Source organism: Oncorhynchus kisutch, linkage group LG1, assembly GCF_002021735.2.
Source record: "Oncorhynchus kisutch isolate 150728-3 linkage group LG1, Okis_V2, whole genome shotgun sequence".
NCBI lineage: Eukaryota > Metazoa > Chordata > Actinopteri > Salmoniformes > Salmonidae > Oncorhynchus > Oncorhynchus kisutch.
Genome location: NC_034174.2, coordinates 38,697,490 through 38,720,658, shown reverse-complemented (window position 1 = coordinate 38,720,658; position 23,169 = coordinate 38,697,490). Strand labels below are relative to the sequence as shown.

General features: G+C 42.4%; 1 protein-coding gene across 3 annotated transcripts; it reads right to left on the bottom strand.

Annotated features, from left to right (window-relative positions):
• Positions 1–440: 440 nt before the first annotated feature.
• Positions 441–17,927, bottom strand: LOC109894563 (cyclin-dependent kinase 2-like). 3 transcript variants are annotated; one of them, XM_031823585.1, is made up of 8 exons: positions 17,526–17,927; positions 3,371–3,448; positions 3,159–3,276; positions 2,787–2,957; positions 2,523–2,624; positions 2,235–2,438; positions 2,003–2,151; positions 441–935 (listed from the first exon to the last, which is right to left on the bottom strand). In XM_031823585.1, the coding sequence occupies exons 1-7, from the start codon at positions 17,639–17,641 to the stop codon at positions 2,023–2,025; spliced, it is 918 nt and encodes a 305-aa protein (XP_031679445.1). In that variant the 5' UTR covers positions 17,642–17,927; the 3' UTR covers positions 441–935; positions 2,003–2,022. The 3 variants fall into 3 exon arrangements, with proteins under 3 accessions (XP_031679445.1, XP_020343738.1, XP_031679450.1); XM_031823590.1 differs by lacking the exon at positions 17,526–17,927 and adding an exon at positions 4,132–4,515 and having other exon boundaries at positions 828–935; XM_020488149.2 differs by lacking the exon at positions 2,003–2,151 and having other exon boundaries at positions 17,526–17,926.
• Positions 17,928–23,169: the final 5,242 nt, after the last annotated feature.

Here is a 23,169-nt window from a genome sequence, read left to right as displayed (position 1 = left end):
CACACCAAGACAGTCGTGAAGAGGGCATGACACCCTTTCTCCCTCAGGAGACTGAAAAGATTTGTCATGGGTCCCCAGATCCAATTTTTTTAAACACGCATGATAGCTGTACTTTTAGTTTATGGTTTAGGCAGCTTGTTAGCCATATTGATGTTTCTCAATGAGTTCAAAGCATGTGAATGCATCCAACTGGTATTTACGACTTTACAACGAATAAATTCCCACCTCCCACTTGGTTACGAATGCAGCATAATTACTAGTTGGAGGGCTCGTCTAGTGGATTTTTACCAGTTGTATGTGGTAAATTCCCACTTGGTTATAAATGCAGAATTATTCAGATTTCCTATGTCAAGGCTAGATTTAAAAAATCTGCTAAAGATTTACTGCCAGTGAGGTTATAACACAAGCCAAATGAGTAATATTCAAATAGTTTCACACAATAAAGCTCAAACTAATTTAATCAACTTTTTATCATAAATTATGCAATGAACAAATAAAGAGCTTGCATCTGCTAAATGACTAAAATGTACACAAACCAAGTTAACCCTTTCAATACACATAAAATGCTGAAACAACTGTAGAGTTCATTCTCTATGACATAACAGGCACTCATAGCTGTAGAGAAAAAACTCACAGGACATCCAATTTATACAAATGCTGGTTTTTGGCTGCTAGAATGATTTTTGGAAAGGCATCCATATTTCACTGTGATCTCTCCCATCTCCTGGACTGTAGTATTCAGGTGTGGATAAGAGCTGGGGCAGTCCTCCTGCTCAGGGTTCTCTCATGGAAAGACCCTGGGCTATGTATTGTTCCTGTCAGTCTGCATGTCACAGTCGTAGGTGTGGCATTGGCATGGTGACATCACGGAAAAAACGATGGACGAGGGCATTTTTGGCAGATATCCTCTTGTTTGGGTCATAGCTCAGCATTTGCTGGAAAAATAAGAAGAACAAATACGTCATAAAAAGGGACATATCGATTACGTGTCATAGGCCTATGTGAAAACAAAAAGCTCTGAGCACAAATTTCAATTAATTATATTTTATTAACCCTATTAATAAAAGAGAAGAAAACGACCGTAAACTCTGCCAGAGAGAACTTCTGGATTTATACTTTAGGCATCCTACAGCCGTAAGGACTTAAGGAGGATTTTGATATGAGGGTCATGTTGTATTTCCCATTGTCATCATCTTAGCTTCACACACACACACTCCCTGGTATTAGGGTGTCCTGTATTCATGATGCCCCTAGTGGCCCGATACTTCCGGCAGGTTACCTTAACCTAGTTGTTTTATTAGATTTCCCCTGGTTCTACATTTGTATATAGTGTTGTATATACAGTATATTCCTTTTGCAGCAGTCTTTCGGCTTTCTTTGAGAGACTGGGTTCCTTATAACAACACCACATTCCCTGTGTTTTGTTCTAGTAGAAATAAATCTATCATGTTCTGTTCTATCCTGTATTTCTATCTGATATTATGACATCTGTGGTAATCTAAAGTACCCAAAAGGGCCACTAGGTGTCTGCAATTACCTCTGGCTCGCAGTGTGACCTTATCTGTCCCGCTGTTGTTTGTTGAGACATGCTCTAATCAAGGGAGACTGACCGAAAGCTCAGCTATAATTAAAATACATTTGCATCTGACTGAAACCTTTTTCCTGTTCCTCCAGTTGCCTCCAGCACTTTCACAAATCAGCTTTGAATGTGCAGTAGAGTCTGCCTATTATTAACCTTATTGGTACCAGCCTAATACCAAAACATAATTAAAAAGTGGTCAATGTTGTTAGAGTTCTAACCCTGGGCCTCCTGAGTGGCTCAGCGGTCTAAGGCACTGTCCATACAGACCGGTCACAGGCTGTATCACAACCGGCCGTGATCGGGAGTCCCATAGGGTGGCGCACAATTGGCCCAGATTCGTCCGGGCTAGGGGAGGGTTTGGCCGGGGGGGCTTTACTTGGCTCATCGCGCTTTAGCGACTACTTGTGGCAGGACAGGCACCTGCAGGCTGGCCACGGTCGTCAATTGAACACTGTTTCCTCCAACACATTGGTGTGGCTGGGTTCCGGGTTAAGCGGGTGGGTGTTAAGAAGCAAGGTCTGGCAGTTCATGTTTCGGAGGACGCATGACTCAACCGTCACCTCCCGAGCCTGTTGGGGAGTTGCAGCGATGAGACGAGAAAAAGGGGGTAAAATACAAAAAATAAATATATATTTAATAAAAGGGTTCTCACCCTGAGCAGCTCTCTCCCGTCCTCGTCCAGTGGGGGAACCACTTTGGACAGCTCCTGTCGGGCCCACTTGGGGAAGGAGGGCTTGTAGTCAGGCATGGAAGTGACCCCTGGCCAAGCCACCTCGTCCGGTGTGCCCAGGGTACGGAAGATCCGGAACAGCTGATCGATCTCTGAGTCGCCTGGAAACAAGGCCCTCCTGGTTATCTGAAGGAAGAATTGGACATGAAGTGAGACCTTGCTTTATAAACGCTAAAGCTACAAAATACTATAGCCAGAGAATACATTTACCATTTCAGCAAAGATACAGCCCAAACTCCAGATGTCAACCGCTGTGGAGTAGTATTTGCAGCCCAAAAGAATTTCTGGAGCTCGGTACCATAGAGTTACCACCTGAGAAATGCTAAAATGTTAGTTTCCCCATCATGGGTTCAGAAATCATTTGAGATGCTTACAGAAGCATAACACAAGTGAAACACTAAAGACCCATGTTGCTAGCCATTGGCCAACTAAAAACCGCACAGCAAATTACAGTGTGGTGTATGTATGCTTCACCTCATGAGTGTAGGTGCGGACAGGCACCCCAAAGGCCCTAGCCAGGCCGAAGTCAGCCAGCTTGATCTCCCCCTGGGCGTTAATGAGAAGGTTCTGGGGCTTCAGGTCCCGATGGAGAACCCTGTGGGAGTGACAGAAGGCCAGGCCCTGCAGCAGCTGGAACAGGTAACTCTGCACACACACACACAAAACAGACACACCTAATTAGCTTAAGAGAGACACAGTCAGACAACCTCGTAGGTTTCCATATTGTCTTAATTTAAAAATGTGACAAAATATATGTAGCACTGACAGACATTGGGGGGGTAATTCACTTATTTATAAGCCTCACACCCCTAGTCTGAACACGTTGAATATGCAGTCTGTGCATACCTTGACAAGTGGCAGAGAGATACCAGAGACCGAGGAGTCCATGAACTTCTTAAGGTCCTGATGAAGGAACTCAAAAACCAGGTACAGTTTGTTCTCTGTGTGGATGACATCACAGAGCCTGTCGGTGTGAAAATACATAGAGATGTCAATGTAAGCACAATTTAACAGAGACAGTTGAGGTTTAACATAATAAGTAGCTCAATTGTACATACTTGACAATATTTGGGTGGCTGAGCTCTTTGAGGAGCGATATCTCTCTGATGGCAGTGCTTGGTACTCCCTCTGTTTCCCTAAGAAAAAGACATATAGCTACGACAGTCACACAATATCATACCTTTACTCACACAGACACTAGCTAGGTTTCCATCCAATTGGTGACAGATTTATGTGAATATTCTAAAAATCCACATAAAAATTATAGGCACATTTTCCCACCAGTGATGTGTTTCCATCAAAATAACTTGCAGATAAAAGGCTGTGCATCATGACATAGTGCACATAAATACTTGTTGATGTTAAATTCCTGAATAAAAAAAAAACAAATTAAATGGGTTTCCATCGCAATTTCAACTCTACTGATGGTTTTCTCACAAAAATGTTGTGTTATATAGTCTGGTATTGGCACTTGCGCTGATAGCTAGAACGCATGTACAGCCTACATGAAAATATTATTATGGACAAAAGAGCGAGACTATTTGTCAAATGGCATCAAGCATTGATTATCATGTCACCAGAATAGGACCATTAATATTTATTGGAAATGAGCATCAAGCTCATCACCTTGCACTTTCACCACCTTGTGAAGTTCATCATAATTGATTATATCTGTAGCCTAATAAACTGCATCCTTTCCCAACAAGTTGTAGTGGAAGGACCACATGTCATTGCGTGACTCCAAGTTTACTTTGATATAATTAAGCAATAAGGCCTGAGGAGGTGTGGTATGGAGGTGTGGTATATGGCACCAACTTACTTCACCATAGGGATGATGCCAGGTTTCCTCCAGGTGTGATGCTTGGCATTCAGGCCAGAGTTCAATCTTGTTTCTCATGGTCAGAGTCCTTTAGGTGTCTTTTGGCAAACTCCAAGCGAGCTGTCATGTGCCTTTTACTGAGGAGTGGCTTTCGTCTGGCCACTCTACCATAAAGGCCTGATTGGTGGAGTGATGCAGAGATGGTTGTCCTTCTGGAAGATTCTCCCACCTCCACAATAAACTCTAGAGCTCTGTCAGAGTGACCAAGTTCTCCCCCGATTGTTCAGTTTGGCTGGCCGGCCAGCTCTAGGAAGAGTCTTGGTGGTTCCAAACGTATTCCACTTAAGAATGATGGAGGACACTGTGTTCTTGGGGACCTTCAATGCTGCAGAAACATTTTGGTACCCTTCCCCAGATCTGTGCCTCGAGAAAATCCTATCTAGGAGCTCTACGGACAATTCCTTCGACCTCGCGGCTTAGTTTTTGCTCGGACATGTACTGTCAACTGTGGGACCTTATATAGACAGGTCTGTGCCATTCCAAATCATGTCCAATCAATTGAATTTACAACAGGTGGACTCCAATCAAGTTGTAGAAACATCAAGGATGATAAATGGAAACAAGATGCACCGGAGATCAATTTCAAGTCTCATAGCAAACAGTCTGAATAGCAAAGCATCAGTTTACATTTTTTAAATACATTTGCAAATACCTTTTTTCGCTTTGTCATTATGGGGTATTGTGTGTTTGATGGATTTAAATTTTAGAATAAGGCTGTAACGTAACAAAATGTGGAAAATGTAATCAAATGCACTGTATAATAGATGTGTACACAAAAGTATGTGGACACCCCTTCAAACTAGCGGATTCAGCTATTTCAGCCACACACGTTCCTGACAGGTGTATAAAATCGAGCACACAGCCATGCAATCTAAATAGACAAACATTGGCAGTATAATGGCCTTACTGAAGAGTTCAGTGACTTAAATATGGCACCGTTACAGGATGCCACCTTTCCAACAAGTCAATATATCAAATTTCTACCCCAGGCAACTGTAAGTGATGTTATTGTGAAGTGGAAACTAGAGGTCGGCCGATTACGATTTTTCAGCGCCGATACCGATTATTGGAGGACCAAAAACCCCGATACCGATTAATCGGACTATTTTTTATTTTTTGGGGGTAATAATGACAATTACGACAATACTGAATGAACACTTATTTTAACTTAATATAATACATCAATAAAATCAATTTAGCCTCAAGTAAATAATGAAACGTGTTCAATTTGGTTTAAATAATACAAAAACAAAGTGTTGGAGAAAAAAGTAAAAGTGCCATGTAAGAAAGCTAACGTTTCAGTTCCTTGCTCAGAACAGGAGAACATATGAAAGCTGGTAGTTCCTTTTAACATGAGTCTTCAATATTCCCAGGTAAGAAGTTTTAGGTTGTAGTTATTATAGGAATTATAGGACTATTTCCCTCTATACCATTTGTATTTCATTAACCTTTGACTATTGGATGTTCTTATAGGCACTTTAGTATTGCCAGTGTAACAGTATAGCTTCCGTATTGTCTGGGATGGGGGGAGGGGGGGCAGGTTGAATTGTTCAGTTCTAATGTTGTCATTCTGTCTTTTTAGGTTTTTTTTTCTGTACTTTTCCCAAACATCTACCACCGTACATTATTACTCTGAGACAAGTTCTCTAATGACAGGGTTGAATAACGGGAATGCCCAGAGGGGCCAAAATAATGCGATCAAGTACATTTCATGGAACACCAAAGGGGATAATAACCCGGTGAAACCTAAGAGGGTGTTGACACACTTAAATGGTTTGAATGCAAATATTGCATTTCTACAAGAGACTCACTTGAGGACTGGTGAGCATTTTAGGATGCGTAAGGACTGGGTTGGTCAAGTGTTACACCAAAAATTCAGAGATTTCCATACCCAACTATAACATCTTCCGTCAAGATAGAACTGCCAAAGGGGGAGGAGTTGCAGTTTACTGCAGAGATAGCCTGCAAAGTAATGTCATACTTTCCAGGTCCATACCCAAACAGTTCGAACTACTAATTTTGAAAATTACTCTCTCCAGAAATAAGTCTCTCACGGTTGCCGCCTGCTACCGACCCCCCTCAGCTCCCAGCTGTGCCCTGGACACCATTTGTGAATTGATCACCCCCCATCTAGCTTCAGAGTTTGTTCTGTTAGGTGACCTAAACTGGGATATGCTTAACACCCCGCCAGTCCTACAATCTAAGCTAGATGCCCTCAATCTCACACAAATCATCAAGGAACCCACCAGGTACAACCCTAACTCTGTAAACAAGGGCACCCTCATAGACGTCATCCTGACCAACTGGCCCTCCAAATACACCTCCGCTGTCTTCAACCAGGATCTCAGCGATCACTGCCTCATTGCCTGTATCCGCTACGGAGCCGCAGTCAAACGACCACCCCTCATCACTGTCAAACGCTCCCTAAAACACTTCTGTGAGCAGGCCTTTCTAATCGACCTGGCCCGGGTATCCTGGAAGGACATTGACCTCATCCCGTCAGTTGAGGATGCCTGGTCATTCTTTAAAAGTAACTTCCTCACCATTTTAGATAAGCATGCTCCGCTAAAAAAAATGCAGAACTAAGAACAGATACAGCCCTTGGTTCACCCCAGACCTGACTGCCCTCGACCAGCACAAAAACATCCTGTGGCGGACTGCAATAGTATCGAATAGTCCCCGTGATATGCAACTGTTCAGGGAAGTCCGGAACCAATACACGCAGTCAGTCAGGAAAGCTAAGGCCAGCTTCTTCAGGCAGAAGTTTGCATCCTGTAGCTCCAACTCCAAAAAGTTCTGGGACACTGAAGTCCATGGAGAACAAGAGCACCTCCTCCCAGCTGCCCACTGCACTGAGGCTAGGTAACACGGTCACCACTGATAAATCCATGATTATCGAAAACTTCAATAAGCATTTCTCAACGGCTGGCCATGCCTTCTGCCTGGCTACTTCAACCTCGGCCAACAGCTCCGCCCCCCCCGCAGCTCCTCGCCCAAGCCTCTCCAGGTTCTCCTTTACCCAAATCCAGATAGCAGATGTTCTGAAAGAGCTGCAAAACCTGGACCCGTACAAATCAGCTGGGCTTGACAATCTGGACCCTCTATTTCTGAAACTATCTGCCACCATTGTCGCAACCCCTATTACCAGCCTGTTCAACCTCTCTTTCATCTCGTCTGAGATCCCCAAGGATTGGAAAGCTGCCGCAGTCATCCCCTTCTTCAAAGGGGGAGACACCCTGGACCCAAACTGTTACAGACCTATATCCATCCTGCCCTGCCTATCTAAGGTCTTCGAAAGCCAAGTCAACAAACAGGTCACTGACCATCTCGAATCCCACCGTACCTTCTCCGCTGTGCAATCTGGTTTCCGAGCCGGTCATGGGTGCACCTCAGCCACACTCAAGGTACTAAACGACATCATAACCGCCATCGATAAAAGACAGTACTGTGCAGCCGTCTTCATCGACCTTGCCAAGGCTTTCGACTCTGTCAATCACCATATTCTTATCGGCAGACTCAGTAGCCTCGGTTTTTCGGATGACTGCCTTGCCTGGTTCACCAATTACTTTGCAGACAGAGTTCAGTGTGTCAAATCGGAGGGCATGCTGTCCGGTCCTCTGGCAGTCTCTATGGGGGTGCCACAGGGTTCAATTCTCGGGCCGACTCTTTTCTCTGTGTATATCAATGATGTTGCTCTTGCTGCGGGCGATTCCCTGATCCACCTCTACGCAGACGACACCATTCTATATACTTTCGGCCCGTCTTTGGACACTGTGCTATCTAACCTCCAAACAAGCTTCAATGCCATACAACACTCCTTCCGTGGCCTCCAACTGCTCTTAAACGCTAGTAAAACCAAATGCATGCTTTTCAACCGGTCGCTGCCTGCACCCGCATGCCCGACTAGCATCACCACCCTGGATGGTTCCGACCTAGAATATGTGGACGTCTATAAGTACCTAGGTGTCTGGCTAGACTGCAAACTCTCCTTCCAGACTCATATCAAACATCTCCAATCGAAAATCAAATCAAGAGTCGGCTTTCTATTCCGCAACAAAGCCTCCTTCACTCAAGCCGCCAAGCTTACCCTAGTAAAACTGACTATCCTACCGATCCTCGACTTCGGCGATGTCATCTACAAAATGGCTTCCAACACTCTACTCAGCAAACTGGATGCAGTCTATCACAGTGCCATCCGTTTTGTCACTAAAGCACCTTATACCACCCACCCCTGCGACTTGTATGCTCTAGTCGGCTGGCCCTCGCTACATATTCGTCGCCAGACCCACTGGCTCCAGGTCATCTACAAGTCTATGCTAGGTAAAGCTCCGCCTTATCTCAGCTCACTGGTCACGATGGCAACACCCATCCGTAGCACGCGCTCCAGCAGGTGTATCTCACTGATCATCCCTAAAGCCAACACCTCATTTGGCCGCCTTTCGTTCCAGTACTCTGCTGCCTGTGACTGGAACGAATTGCAAAAATCGCTGAAGTTGGAGACTTTTATCTCCCTCACCAACTTCAAACATCAGCTATCTGAGCAGCTAACCGATCGCTGCAGCTGTACATAGTCTATTGGTAAATAGCCCACCCTTTTCACCTACCTCATCCCCATACTGTTTTTATTTATTTACTTTTCAGCTCTTCTGCACACCAATATCTCTACCTGTACATGACCATCTGATCTTTTATCACTCCAGTGTTAATCTGCAAAATTGTAATTATTTGCCTACCTCCTCATGCCTTTTGCACACATTGTATATAGACCCCCCCTTTGTTTTCTACTGTGTTATTGACTTGTTAATTGTTTACTCCATGTGTAACTCTTTGTTGTATGCTCACACTGCTATGCTTTATCTTGGCCAGGTCGCAGTTGCAAATGAGAACTTGTTCTCAACTAGCCTACCTGGTTAAATAAAGGTGAAATAAAAAATAAAATAAAAAACTTTCATAGTAAATCAAGAGGTGCTGCTATTCTGGTTGATAAAGCTACTCCCTTTGTAGCTTCTGAGGTTATTGCTGATCCTAAGGGATGATACGTCATAGTAACCGGTGAACTGTTTTCTACCCCTCTTGTTTTGGCTAGTGTTTATGCTCCCAATTGGGATGACACAAGTTTCATTTCTTCCTTTCTGTCTGCTATTCCCAATTTAGATTCTCATTTGTTGATTTTAGGGGGTGGATTTCAACTGTAAAATGTCCCCAGTTCTTGACAAGTCCTCACAAACAAATACAGGCCCATCTAAATGTGCCCTACTTATTCAATCCTTTCTTCAGAAATATGCTATGTTTGAGGCCTGGCGTTTCATACATCCTACAGATAGACAGTATTCCTTTTATTCTCATGTTCATCAAACATACTCCCGGATTGATTACTTCTTTTTGGACAAAAAACTTCTGCCTAACCTTCGGCAGTGTACTTACGAGAGTATTGTTATCTCTGACCATTCACCATTAGTGCTTGAACTAGAGTTTCCCCAGCTACCTCCTATGTGTTATCAATGGCATCTCAACCCCATTTTACTCTCAGATAAGCAGTTTGTCAATTTCATTTCTTCTGAAATCACCTTATTCCTAGAAACTAATTCAACACCAGGTATGTCCTGCTCTACCATATGGGAGTCTCTCAAAGCATACCTACGTGGCCAAATTATTTCTTATACAGCCAACCAAAACAGTTCGCTCTCAGTGACTTCGGGACCTGAGCGAGTCCATAGCCACATTGGATGAGAAGTATGCTACAGATCCTTCCTCTGATCTGCATAAAGAGCGCCAACTACGCCAATCTGAATTTGATGAGCTTTCTACCAGGCAAGCTGAACAGTTACTCTTGCGAGCTCAATACAAAGTCTATGAACAAGGTGACAAGGCCAGTAAACTCCTTGCGCATCAGATCCGTAAATCTGAGTCCTCACGTTTAATCCCACAAATAAGGACCCTGTCTTGTGCCACCACAGTTATACATAAAGAGATCAATGATCAATTTAAACAATTTTACTCTGCGCTATACACCTCTGAATCCCCTCAAGACCCTTTGCTGATTGACTCCTTCTTTAATGGCTTGAATATGCCTTCAATTGATACAGACTCCTTATGCTTGAGGAGATTGCAACAGCAGTGTCCGCAATGAAAAGTGGTAAATCACCAGGTCCGGACGGTTTTCCAAATCGAATTTTACAGGACGCTTTCTGGTCTGCTTTGCCCATTCTTGTCTCGCCTATTTGCAGAGTGCCTTGATACTTCAAAGCTACCGCCTAGTCTTTATCAGGCGTCAATTGCATTACTATTAAAGAAAAATAAAGACGCCCTGGAATGTGGATCCTATCGCCCAATCTCGCTTTTAAACTGTGATTTAAAAATCCTAGCTAAGCTTTTAGCCATCCGCACGGAAGGCGTGCTGCATCAAGTAATACACTCTGACCAGACTGGCTTTGTGAGAAATAGGCATTTATTTTTCAATATTAGGCGCCTTATGAATATACTGTACTCCCCAGCGTCGGGGGACCGGAGGTGGTGGTCTCACTTGATGCCGAAAAAGCATTTGACCGCGTTGAGTGGGATTACCTAACAGCTGCCCTTTATAGATTTGGCTTTGGCCCCAAACTCATTGCGTGGATAAAGATTCTTTATTTTCCCCCCATGGCTTCAGTACGGACTAATAACTTGTCCTCTGATTATTTTCCCTTGCACCGCGGATCCAGACAGGGTTGTCCACTCTCCCCCTTGTTGTTTGCTTTGGCAATCGAGCCTCTCGCCGTTGCACTACGCTCTAATGATGCCATTCAAGGTATAATCAGGGCGGGCTGGGAGCAGAACGTCTCGCTATATGCTGACGACCTCCTTTTGTTTATCTCCAACCCTGATACCTCATTGCCACGTGCCCTATCTGTTCTTAAAAAGTTTGGATCAATCTCAGGGTACAAGCTGAATCTAGGCAAGAGTGAGCCTTTTCCGGTAAACAAGGCTGCTTTAAAGTGCTCTTTTACAAGTGCTCAGTTTAGGATTGTCCGGGATCAATTCACCTACTTGGGAGTAAAAGTGACAAGGAAATATTCAAATTTGTTTCAGGAAAACTTTGTTGCTCTAGCAGACAATTTGAAACAATCTTTTACTGTTTGGAATTCCCTACCCCTTTCTCTTATCGGAAGGATTAATGTCATTAAAATTAATGTGTTGCCCAAATCTTTATATTTATTTCAATGTTTACCCATTTTTATTCCAAAATCTTTTTTTATTTCACTGGATCAAACATTCATGCATTTTATTTGGGATGGCAAGGTACCACAGATTGGTAGAAAACATTTACAGAAGCCTAGGTCATTGGGGGGTTTAGCGCTACCAAATTTTCAGACATACTACTGGGCTGCAAATTTCAGAGCCCTTCTGTACTGGCTGCAGACTGATCCTACTGGCCCTAGATCACTCTGGGTTCAGGTGGAGTCTGAATCGTGTAAACCTGCAGCACTTTCCTCTGTGTTGTGCTCGTCTCTCTCAGTGTCCCTAGGCAAAAGGTGTGTCAACCCAATTGTAAAGCAGTCTCTTAAAATTTGGAATCAGTTCCGTTTAGCCTTTAGCCTCCGAGGCTTTTCTCTATCAGGCCCAATCAATCAGAACATTTTATTTCCTCCATCTTTGAATGGTGGGGCTTTTGGCATTTGGCACTCACTAGGCCTCTCCTCGCTAGCCCAATTATTCTTTGATGATACATTTGCCTCTTTTTCTCAGCTGCAGGAAAAGTTCAATCTCCCCCAATCCCACTTTTTCCACTATCTCCAGACTAGAAACTTTGTCAGAGCTAACACACCTGGATTTCCCAATAGGCCTGCGAATACAGCTATAGAGAGCATCTTGGAGTTGAACAAGCTTCCTAGGGGCGCAATTTCAGATGTATATGCAATCATTCATGACTTACAGAACCCTTCTTTGGTGCCTTTAAAGACTCAATGGGAAAAGGATTTGGGGGAGGAACTTGGGGAAGACGCCTGGGAATCTGTGCTGCACAGGGTGCACTCGTCCTCTTTTAGCACTAGACACAGCCTCATTCAATTCAAGGTGGTTCACCGTATCCACTGGTCGGGGGCCAAACTTGGAAGAATATTCTCTGATTTTGATCCTACCTGTGTCAGATGTAAAGTGGAACCAGCCACACTGTTGCATATGTTTCTGGGCTGTCATAAACTGTCAGGTTTCTGGGAATTAATATTTAAATGTTTCTCTGATATATATGACACTGTTATAGATCCGTCTCCCCTTACAGCCCTTTTTGGAGTACTGCCCATGGGTACCCCCCTATCAAGAATCCAGTCGGACACGGTTGCTTATACAACTCTTTTAGCTAGACGGCCATTACTACAGAACTGGAAGATGGCAGCTCCCCCATCTTATAAATATTGGGTGAGAGATGTGTTGTGCTCTCTGAAAATAGAAAAAATTCAAATTCAATTCACGTGGGAACCCCAAACTGTTTAATGAGGCTTGGGCTCCATTCTGGTTTTACTTTAAAACAGTCCATCCTCTGATGGCATTCCAATTAAAACTAAAATAAGTCTGTATTTGACCCCCTGTGACTTAAGGGTTGGAGGAGCTTCTCTCTGTGTTTTTGCTGGGGGGGCATTAAGGTCCATGTGCTTATTGATTGTGACCCACGGATGCCTTGTTCATCTTGCCCGGGCAGAGACTGAAGTGTGAGCTTGTTTTTCCCAGTTATTTTTACATTTTGTTCACGCCTACATGAATAATCATTCTATTTTATTATTTTTTTAATGCATTGTAAACTTTATTTTTGGTCCAGTGGATGGTCGGTCTGTGGTCATGACTGTCTGTGAGTGGTTGCATTTCTCCACCCTTATGCCTTGACTGTTTACAGGAACAATGGTGAGGTATTTGCTCTGTCCCTGTACTATAGATTGCCCTTTAACCTTTGTAGCCTTCTGCCTGATGTGTTTAACTTGTCTAAAGTATGGTATCTTTAAAGCTATTTTTTTATTTGTATTTGTTTTTCTAGTTGAGTATATTATTTATATTGCTTTGTGTTGTCTTGTCTGTCTGTCTGTCTGTCTGTCTGTGTGTGTGTGTGTGTGTGTGTGTGTGTGTGTGTGTGTGTGTGTGTGTGTGTGTGTGTGTGTGTGTGTGTGTGTGTGTGTGTGTGTGTGTGTGTGTGTGTGTGTGTGTAAAACTTAATAAACAGAGTTTTTTTTTTTTAAGTGCTGTTTGAATTAATGTTTACGCGCCTGCTTCTGCCTACCACCGCTCAGTCAGATACTTAGATACTTGTATGCTGAGTCAGATTATATGCAACGCAGGACACGCTAGATAATATCTAGTAATATCATCAACCATGTGTAGTTAACTAGTGATTATGATTGATTGTTTTATATAAGACAAGTTTAATGCTAGCTAGCAACTTACCTTGGCTTACTGCATTCGCGTAACAGGCAGTCTCCTTGTGGAGTGCACAAGGACTAGTTAACTGTATGGTTGCAAGATTGGATCCCCCGAGCTGACAATGTGAAAATTTGTCGTTCTGCCCCTGAACGAGGCAGTTAACCCACCGTTCGTTCCTAGGCAGTCATTGAAAATAATAATGTGTTCTTAACTGACTTGCCTAGTTAAATAAAGATTAAATAAAGGTGTAAAAAAATAATAAATCAGCAAAATAGGTGTCCAAAAATACCGATTTTTGATTGTTATGAAAACGGCCATAATAAATCGCCCATTCCGATTAATCGGTCGACCTCTAGTGGCATCAACGTCTAGGAGCATCAACGGCTCAGCCGCGTAATGGTAGGCCACACAAGCTCACAGAACGGGACCACCAAGTGCTGAAGCACGTAGAGCATAAAAATGGTCTGTCCTCAGTTGCAACACTTACTATCGAGTATCAAACTGTCCTTGGAAGCAACGTCAGCACAAGTACTGTTCGTCGGGCAGCCACACACAAGACTGAGATCACCATGCACAATGCCAAGCGTCGGCTGAAGTTTTAAAGCTCGCCGCCATTGGACTCTAGTGATGAATCACGCTTCACCATGTGGCAGTCCAATGGACGAATCTGGGCTTGGCGGATGCCAGGAGACGTTACCTGCTCTGTGGCAACAGTTTAGGGAAGGCCCTTTCCTGTTTCAGCATGACAATTCCCCCATGCACAAAGCAAGGTCCATAAAGAAAAGGTTTGTCGAGATCGGTGTGGAAGAACTTGACTGGCCTGCACAGAGCTCTGACCTCAACCCCATCGAACACCTTTGGGATGAATTAGAACGCAGACTGCGAGCCAGGCCTAATCGCACATCACCAGTGCCTGACCTCACTAATGTGCTTGTGGCTGAATGGAAGCAAGTCTCTGCAGCAATGTTCCAACATCTAGTGGAAATCCTTCCCAGAAGAGTAGAGGCTGTTATAGCTGCAAAGGGGGGGACCAACTCCATATTAATGCCGATAATTTTGGATTGAGATGTTCGATGAGCAGGTGTCCACATACATTTGGTCATGTAGTGTATAAGCTTCACTAAGGGTCAAAGTAGTGGAATGGGGTAGTGGGTTTTTAATGAAAGTAGGGTTAGCTGGAAAGTTGTCACTTTTGTTTTTCCTCTTTTGTATCACAACGTATAATGGATGTATTATATAATCCAGTTGGTGGCAGTAATGCAACATATTGGTTGCCAACTGCCGTTAAACTCTAAAGAAGATGGAGAAGAAAATGCCCATCCAAGATTGTGTAATGTGTATACTGGCTGCTGACAGTGGGAAAGCCAGGTGTGTCACACCTGGTGCGCAGCTAATACCTCCCCTTTTACATGCATCTACACGGAACAAAAATATAAACACAACATGTAAAGTGTTGGTTTCATGTTTCATGAGCTGAAATAAAAGATACCAGAAATGTTCCATACCCACAAGTGTATTTCTCTCAAATTGTTCACAAATTTGGTTACATCCCTGTTAGTGAGCATTTCTCCCTTGTCAAGATAATCTATCCACCTGACAGGTGTGGCATATCAAGAAGCGGATTACACAGCATGATCATTACACAGGTACAGCTTCTGCTAGGGACAATAAATGGCCACTACAATGTGCAGTTGTCACAACACAATGCCACGGATGTCTCAAGTTGAGAGCGCTTGCATGGTGAGTGCAGGAATGTCCACCAGAGCTGTTGCCAGAGGATTGAATGTTAATTTCTCTACCATAAGTCGCCTCCATTGTCATTTTAGAAAGTTTGGCAGTGCATCACAACCGCAGAGCATGTTTATGGCGTCATGTGGGAAAGTGGTTTGCCGATGTCAACTTTGAACAGAGTGCCCCATGGCGGCAGTGGGGTAATCGCATGGGCAGGCATAAGTTACGGACAACGAACACAATTACTCTTTATCGATGGCAATTTGAATGCATAAAATGCTGTATTCTTATTTGTATTACTTTTTATCCCCAATTTCATGATATCCAATTGGTAGTTACAGTCTTGTCCCATCACTGCAACTCCCGTACGGACTCAGGAGAGGCGAAGGTCGTCCTCCGAAACACGACCCTGCCAGGCCGCACTGCATCTTGAGACACTACTCGCTTAACCCGGAAGCCAGCCGCACCAATGTGTCGGAGGAAACACCGTACAACTGGCGAGCGTGTCAGCATGCATGCGCCTGGGCCCGCCACGAGTTGCTAGAGTGCGATGGGACAAGGACATCCCGGCCAGCCAAACCCTCCTCTTACCTGGACGACGCTGGGCCAATTGTGCGCCGCCTCATGGGTCTCCCGGTCGCGGACCGCTGCGACATAGCCTGGGATCGAATCCGGATCTGTAGTGACACCTCAAGCACTGATACAGTGCCTTAGACCGCTACTCGGGAGACCCCGTGATGAAATCTGGAGGCCCATAGCTAGATTAGGGCCCAATTAATTAATTTCAATTGAATGATTTCTTCATATGAACTGTAACTCAGATGTATTTTATTTTATTGTTGCATGTTGCATTTATATTTTTGTTCAGTAGAGATGTGATTCCAATGGGATTGCAATAACTTGCCTAAATTCAAGGACTTAGAGGACATATGCCTCTTCTGTGATAAGGGGAAACTATTATACACTTTGAGTGTGACAGTTATTTTGGAGCGAGATAATATTTTTTTTTATTTAAGTCATAAGACCAGACATGCCACGAGGGGTCTTTTCACAGTCCCCAAATCCAAAACAATTGTACAGTATTATATAGAGCCCTTATTGCATGCAACTTCCATCTAATATTGCTCAAACACCAAACCTGGTTTAAAAAAAAAAAAAACAGATAAAGCAACACTTCACGACATGACGCCTCTCCCCTATTTGACCTAGGTAGTTTGTGTGTATGCATTGATTTGTAGGCTGTATGTAGTTCTGTCCTTGTCTATTAATGTTTTGTATTATGTCATGTTTCATGTGGACCCCAGGAAGAGTAGCTGCTGTTTTTGCAACAGCTAATGGGGATCCTAATAAAATACCAAATAAGACCAATCTATTTTCAATGAAAGATGTTATTATTTAAATGAAAACAAAACTACTGAATTAGTCGTTAATTTCTTCATTCTCTCTGGTAAATTATATATACTGAGAAACTAATATTTGAAATCTTTAATCCCAGGCCCCCGTCCCCGCAGGAGGCCTTTTGATAGACCGTAATTGTAAATACGAATTTGTTCTTAACTGACTTTCCTAGTTAAATAAAGTTTAAATAAAATGTTAATAAATGTGACCAATGCCATTTTATAGCAGTGCCAGTAGCTGTCATTACAGTGACTTGTTTGTCATACAAAGCTATATAGCTAGCCAGCCTGGAAACTCGACGTTTGGCTCATTCCTACCGCCAAAAATATCAACCGGTAATGTAGCTATAGGTTCCCATCCAATTGGCGACAGATTTTGACTAGTGGTGTTTCCACCAAATGGAGTTGATGCAGATCAAAATCAACCAGTAAAGTAGCTATGTAGCTATCATTTTACTCAACGTTCTGGCTAGTGGCACCCTAATTCAAACGCAAATTTCAGCACGATGTAGAACTCAAAGCTAATTTAACGACGGGTTTCCAGGCAACTAGCAACCTTAGAGTTCGCTAGTTATTAACTATACTTACGTTACCTACTTTCAAGACTCACTGGTTATCAATTCAGGTCAAATAACTAGCTAGGGTAGCGACATAGTTAACAAGGTTAGCTAGGAGCAAGCAACTGTGGAATTGGAAAGCATAGTCACATCGGGACTAATGTTACTGTGAGGAGTCAGTCAGCTGCTTGACCGGGCTACAATTAACGTTAGATGGCTAACGACACGTCGGTAGCCAGCTAATTTTCAGTCAGACACCACTTACGTGTCTAGTCTGATTTTCTTGAGGGCAACAGTCTCTCCCGTGACTTTGTTCTTTGCCTTGTACACCACCCCGTACGTCCCTTCTCCAATCTTTTCCACTTTCTGAAATAATTCCATGTCACACGAATTCCGTTTGGCTAACGTTTCGAACCGTTGTGATTTTTTAAACAAAGAAAACCGTTAACTCAACTTCAAACTAACGTAAGCATGCGAACTAAGTAAATTATGTGTGGGGGGGGCAACTTGTAGCGGGAACACATCAGGATTACCCATAGACTGTAAAAAAAATAAAATTCCACAATAAATAAAAGGGATCAATTGAGCCGGGTGTAACTCTATAGTAAACACTTTCCACTCAAAACAAAAGTAACAGGTCCCGCGTTGTTTATGCCACGCCCCGGAAGAACGACAGCGACGCGAACCTTTTCAATATACGACCAATCACTGACAGCCCAATGGTTAAAAACATTTAATAATAATATGACTGACAGCCCAATGGTTAAAAACATTTAATAATAATATGACTGACAGCCCAATGGTTAAAAACATGTAATAATAATATGACTGACGCGCCCACTCAGCACAGAAACAAACGCAGAATGGGTGGAACATGGATTTTAGCTTTAGGAAAGCTTCTCTGGCAGTCGCGTTTTTGTGAAAGGTTCAAATTTGAGGCGCTTATAATCGCCCGCCTTCAGTTGATATTCAAATGTTGATCTTCCCTCCAGAGATTTGTAAATTATTGAATTCAATTAAGTAGCTAACAATATACTCTTATTTAAAGACTGTCAACTCTGTGTCCTACATTTGGCTGATGCCTATGTCATCATTCCATTTCAAATGGTAAATAATGATTGAATGACCCTCCCTCCTCTTGCTCTCTCCGGTTACTGTAACCACGTTTCCATTCGTTGTGTTTTTATGCGAGTAAAGTCATACCATATGCAAAAAAAATTACGACAGCTGTGATGGAAACAGTACGTTTTGGTACAATGTTATAAATGCCGACAGATAAGGAATTTGTTCATTTAACCTGGTGCGATCTTTTTGTGCCGGTAAAATTCATTATGGAATAAATGGCAGTGGAAACGCCTTTATATTGATATAACAACCATCATATCGAACTAAACTTGGAGTCACATGATGATATGGTGTGTGGTCCTCCCACTATGACTCGGGAAAACAGTGCAGTTTATTATGCTACAGATTAAATAAATTATGAACTTCACAGGGTGGTGAAAGTGCACGGTGATCTAGATGCTCCTTTCCAATAAATATCGAGGGTCTTATTCTGGTGACATGATGATCAATGTTTGACTGCCGTTTGACAAATAAAAATATTCTTGTTCATATCCATAATAATCTCATCATGTAGTTTAGCCCCTCCATACAGACTTCTCGCACTATTTGGGAGCTGTTGATTAGAGCGCAGGTGCCAAGACCAGAGTAGGCACATTTTCTATTTAACGCAGTCGTTTTTGTGACAAAACTATAGGTATAGTTGAAAATGCAATGGAAACATATATAATTTTAGAATTTACATGAACATTTCATTGACAAAGTACATGTTGTGTGCACTACGTCATCACGCACTGATTTTGTGTGTTTCACTTCATCACGCACTGATTTTTTTTATCTGCATCAACTCCATTTGGTGGAAACACCCCTGGTGAATATCTGTCGACAATTGGATGGGAACCTAGCTAGTGTGACAGTGTTGTTTCATTATTATCTCATTAAGACTTTCATACAAACTCTGCAGATAGCACTAGTGGGTTATCTGAAAAGTCATAGTCAATCGATTAATAATATAATAATACTTTTAGAGAAAAAAATAACATTTTTAAAATTTACAACCTGTAGAAATGATGAGAATAGAAAGGTTCAGAACTTTTGTGAAACAGCACAGCACAGTTGAAAAATATATGGCAACGGAAAATCCAATATGGATGGTGTTAAGAGATAGATGGGAGGGGTTGAATAGAGCTGAAGGGTGGGAATAATAATGACAAGATAACTGTGTCCATAAAACGTATGTAGGTTCTGAACTTTTGTGAAATAAATAAATGGGAGGGGTTGAGGTTAGAGGAAGGACAGGAGTAAAAACAAACCAAATATAACTTTTGTAAAATAGACTGAACCTATAAAATGTATATAGATTGTATGAGCTGGAAGTAGAAGCCTAAGTGTGGTTGTTCACTAGTTTTTTTTTTTTTTTTTACTTTTATTTAACTAGGCAAGTCCGTTAAGAATGAATTCTTATTTACAATGATGGCCTACCTCGGCCAAACCCTAACCCGGATGATGCTGGACCAATTGTGCGCCTCCCAATGTACTTCATTTAATCTGATTGTCATAAGGTTTCATGACTTTGTCCACACAGGGCATCTGAACACACAAAATACATTTTGATGATTTTTATAACATTTTGGGTGTTTTATTTAACCTTTTATTTAACTAGGCAAGTCAGTTAAGAATAAATTCTTATTTACAATGACGGCCAAACCCCAACCCGGATGATGCTGGACCAATTGTGCGCCTCCCAATGTACTTAATTTAATCTGATTGTCATAAGGTTCCATGACTGTCCACACAGGGCATCTGAACACACAAAATACATTTTTATGATTTTATTACATTTTGGGTGTTTTATTTAACTTTTGTACACCTGTGGTGTTCCGGTCATTAGAAATGAATGGATGAGACTACAATTAGTGTATAACATTGAGTTCAGGCACATGCCCATTCATCAGATGGACACACTTCCTCTCCCAGACCCCCACATGCATATGTGTGTTTGAGCACACACACACCTCACTCCCCTTCTTGGCTTCCATGGCAACCCCCACGGGAACCTTTCCCCAATATAATCTCTCCCCACAGGAACCACGCCTGTTGGCATTCTCACAAACAATCGCAACATTGTTTCAATAATATATAGAACTTTTCTCGCAGCTCTGGTATATAAAGCTTTTTTAAGGCCTTGCTCACAATTCATTCTGTGGCAGCACAATGACCAAACGATATACTATATGTGAGGCTCTTGATCATATCTTTGATCATGACACTGGTGAGGAGGAGAGAGTCCTTGTTCAACTTTGACACAAAGTAGTCTGTGATAAATAGCACAATATATTTAATCTGAGTATTTGTTATAGTCAAAATAATCCATACATTATGCATTTTTTACTCAAAAACGAGAAGTATGAGCTCCGGTCAATGAGGCCTACAGGCCATAAATAGCAAATAGAAGTTCAAGACGTGTAATGTTCACAATAACTTAAGTTGATAAAAAGATCTAACACAACATTAGGTGATAATATATGTATTATTATGGATTTATAATCAGCTATAATGCGGCTGTCATTTTGGACCGGGAACACAGAATTAATTAACATGAAACTAACACAACAGGAGGGTTAAAGCTGATCTACCCCATAAGAAAAAAATGAATGAAACTTTCATACTCAACACCATTCCAATAATCAAACAACATTTTATGTTTTCGAGAAAGGTTACTTTTGGAAAGTCGAAACTCTTTTTCCTGTTGACTTGATCCTGATTGTGTTAAAATTCCTGACATTTCTCAGGGGTTTATCAGTCTTCCACTCTGCTCTCTGATCCCAGAGTGAACCAACCTTTTGTTGTGTTTGTGTGTGAGTGATATAGAGAGAGAGGACAGTGAAGACCTGGAGTTTGTCCGGGCAATATGTATCCCAGAACTAACTCTGGGCCTAGCTACAGAATTGTAACGCGATATGTGATGCTCCATTACCCATTTTAGCTTAGCTAATGTAAACTGCTGGGAGGAATTTTTCAACTTACCTGTCTCTTCTAAATGTCCAGTTGCAGGTGGTTCTCCAAAAAAACTGAGAATATTCAGAAAGATATTACATCCACGTTTTGTATCGACTGAGAAATGCCTCTTGCATGTGTGAAGATCTTTGTTTTGATCACACTGTGTAACGCTTTGTCATCTTCTTCTACACATGCCTGCGGCCAGGTCGCATCAAAATGACTAGTTCCTGCAAAGATATTGAGAAATACAAGATGTCTGGCAAGTAAAATGTTGAGGAAACTCCTCACTCGGTGCAAAATGTGGATTTATATATTCTCTAGTTTTTTGAGAACCACCTGCAACTGGACACAGACTTTTAGAAGAGACACTTTTCTTCTGAATCAAAAAGGAAGAAAGCAGCACCAAGAAGAGGTTAGAAAAATTCCTTCCGAGGCTTTACACTAGCTAAACTTTAACAGGTAGTGGAGCATCAAATATCCTGTTACAATTCTGTAGCTAGTCTGGGACAATTACCATGTTACAGTGCTTGTTTACATAAGACAGAGGCGACCACCTGTTCTAATTAGCTATCGAAGCATCTCCGAACGCCTGTGTGTAACGGAAGAAGGACAAAAATAGTGTTGCAACTAAAAAGTGCTGTCAGTTGCAACAGTGTTACATTATTTTGATGTGATGTGAAAGTAGAGGGCTTTATGTTTCCAACATCATATTGCAAGTAAAGATTATTAATATTTCCAAACTTTTAAACAGAGTGTTTGTAGTTACAGGATTGTAGTTCACATGGAGCCAGCTTTGGTCCATACCTTCAGCTGAGAACCGAAGAGGAAGCTGTGAAGCCCCTTTTGGGTTCTCGAGAGCTACCTATAGTTACATTTCATGTGCCGAGAATGAATCATTTGTTTGCCTTCATTTCAATGGCATCAAGTCAAGTGTGTGTGTAAATGGTAATACTGTAACTGAAGGAAGCCATGTTACAAATGTACAGTTATGACTATAACTATTGTTGCCTGAAGGAAGGAAATGAGGTACAACACAGCGTTGGAGAGTTCATGCTCTTGCACCCTCTACGGAAGAAGATTTGAATCACGCCTGACAAGGCCAATGAACACTATGCCTCACCAGAATCTCCGCTTTCCACAGGTGATAAACCTGAGGCACGTATTCATTCCTTTAATTGAGCTCTGCTCTTCACTAAACCCAGACCCGACCAGGTGTTGTACCTTGTTTCCCTCCTTTAGGGAACCGTAGTTATTGTCATAACTGAACGTTCCCTTTCAGTCGGTCAACTCAATACAACACAGCTATGGTGTCTACTGGGGTCGCCCCAAGCTGACCCCAGCAGACACCAAATTAAATGGCCCACAGCAGACCACCCAAAGTCCCAACCAGACAGGAAAACCTGCGGTACCTGGGTATTGTGTAATCTGCGTGCTGCCTAATGACCCTCTCCTGCCCCAGCTGTAAGCACACTGTGCGCTACACTTAGGGCAGAGACATCCGAACAATAAAACATCACAAAAGTGTGTGGTGATACCCAATTTACCGCAGCACAAATATCCCCTACAGACAACCCTTTAAGAAATGCCCAAGAAGCTGCCAGACTCATGGTGGAGTGGGCGCATACACCATTCGGTCTTTTTTGCCTTTTGCTGTCATATGCCTGAGAAATAGCCTCCACAAGCCAGTGGGAGAGACGCTGCTTAGAAAGCGCTCTACCACAAGCCGGATTAGCAAAACAGACAAAGTTGGTCACACAAACAGACACCCCTGGTCTACTGGCTTATTTATTTATTTATTTTACTTCACCTTTATTAACCAGGTAGGCAAGTTGAGAACAAGTTCTCAT

Excerpts from the sequence above, each read along its gene's own strand:
- LOC109894563 (XM_031823585.1), bottom strand. The coding sequence starts at position 17,641 with ATGGAATTATTTCAGAAAGTGGAAAAGATTGGAGAAGGGACGTACGGG. Across the intron at positions 3,449-17,525 it reads AAGAAAATCAGACTAGACAC|GGAAACAGAGGGAGTACCAA; the intron begins GTAAGTGGTGTC and ends TCTTTTTCTTAG. Across the intron at positions 2,625-2,786 it reads TCCGCACCTACACTCATGAG|GTGGTAACTCTATGGTACCG; the intron begins GTGAAGCATACA and ends AGCATTTCTCAG.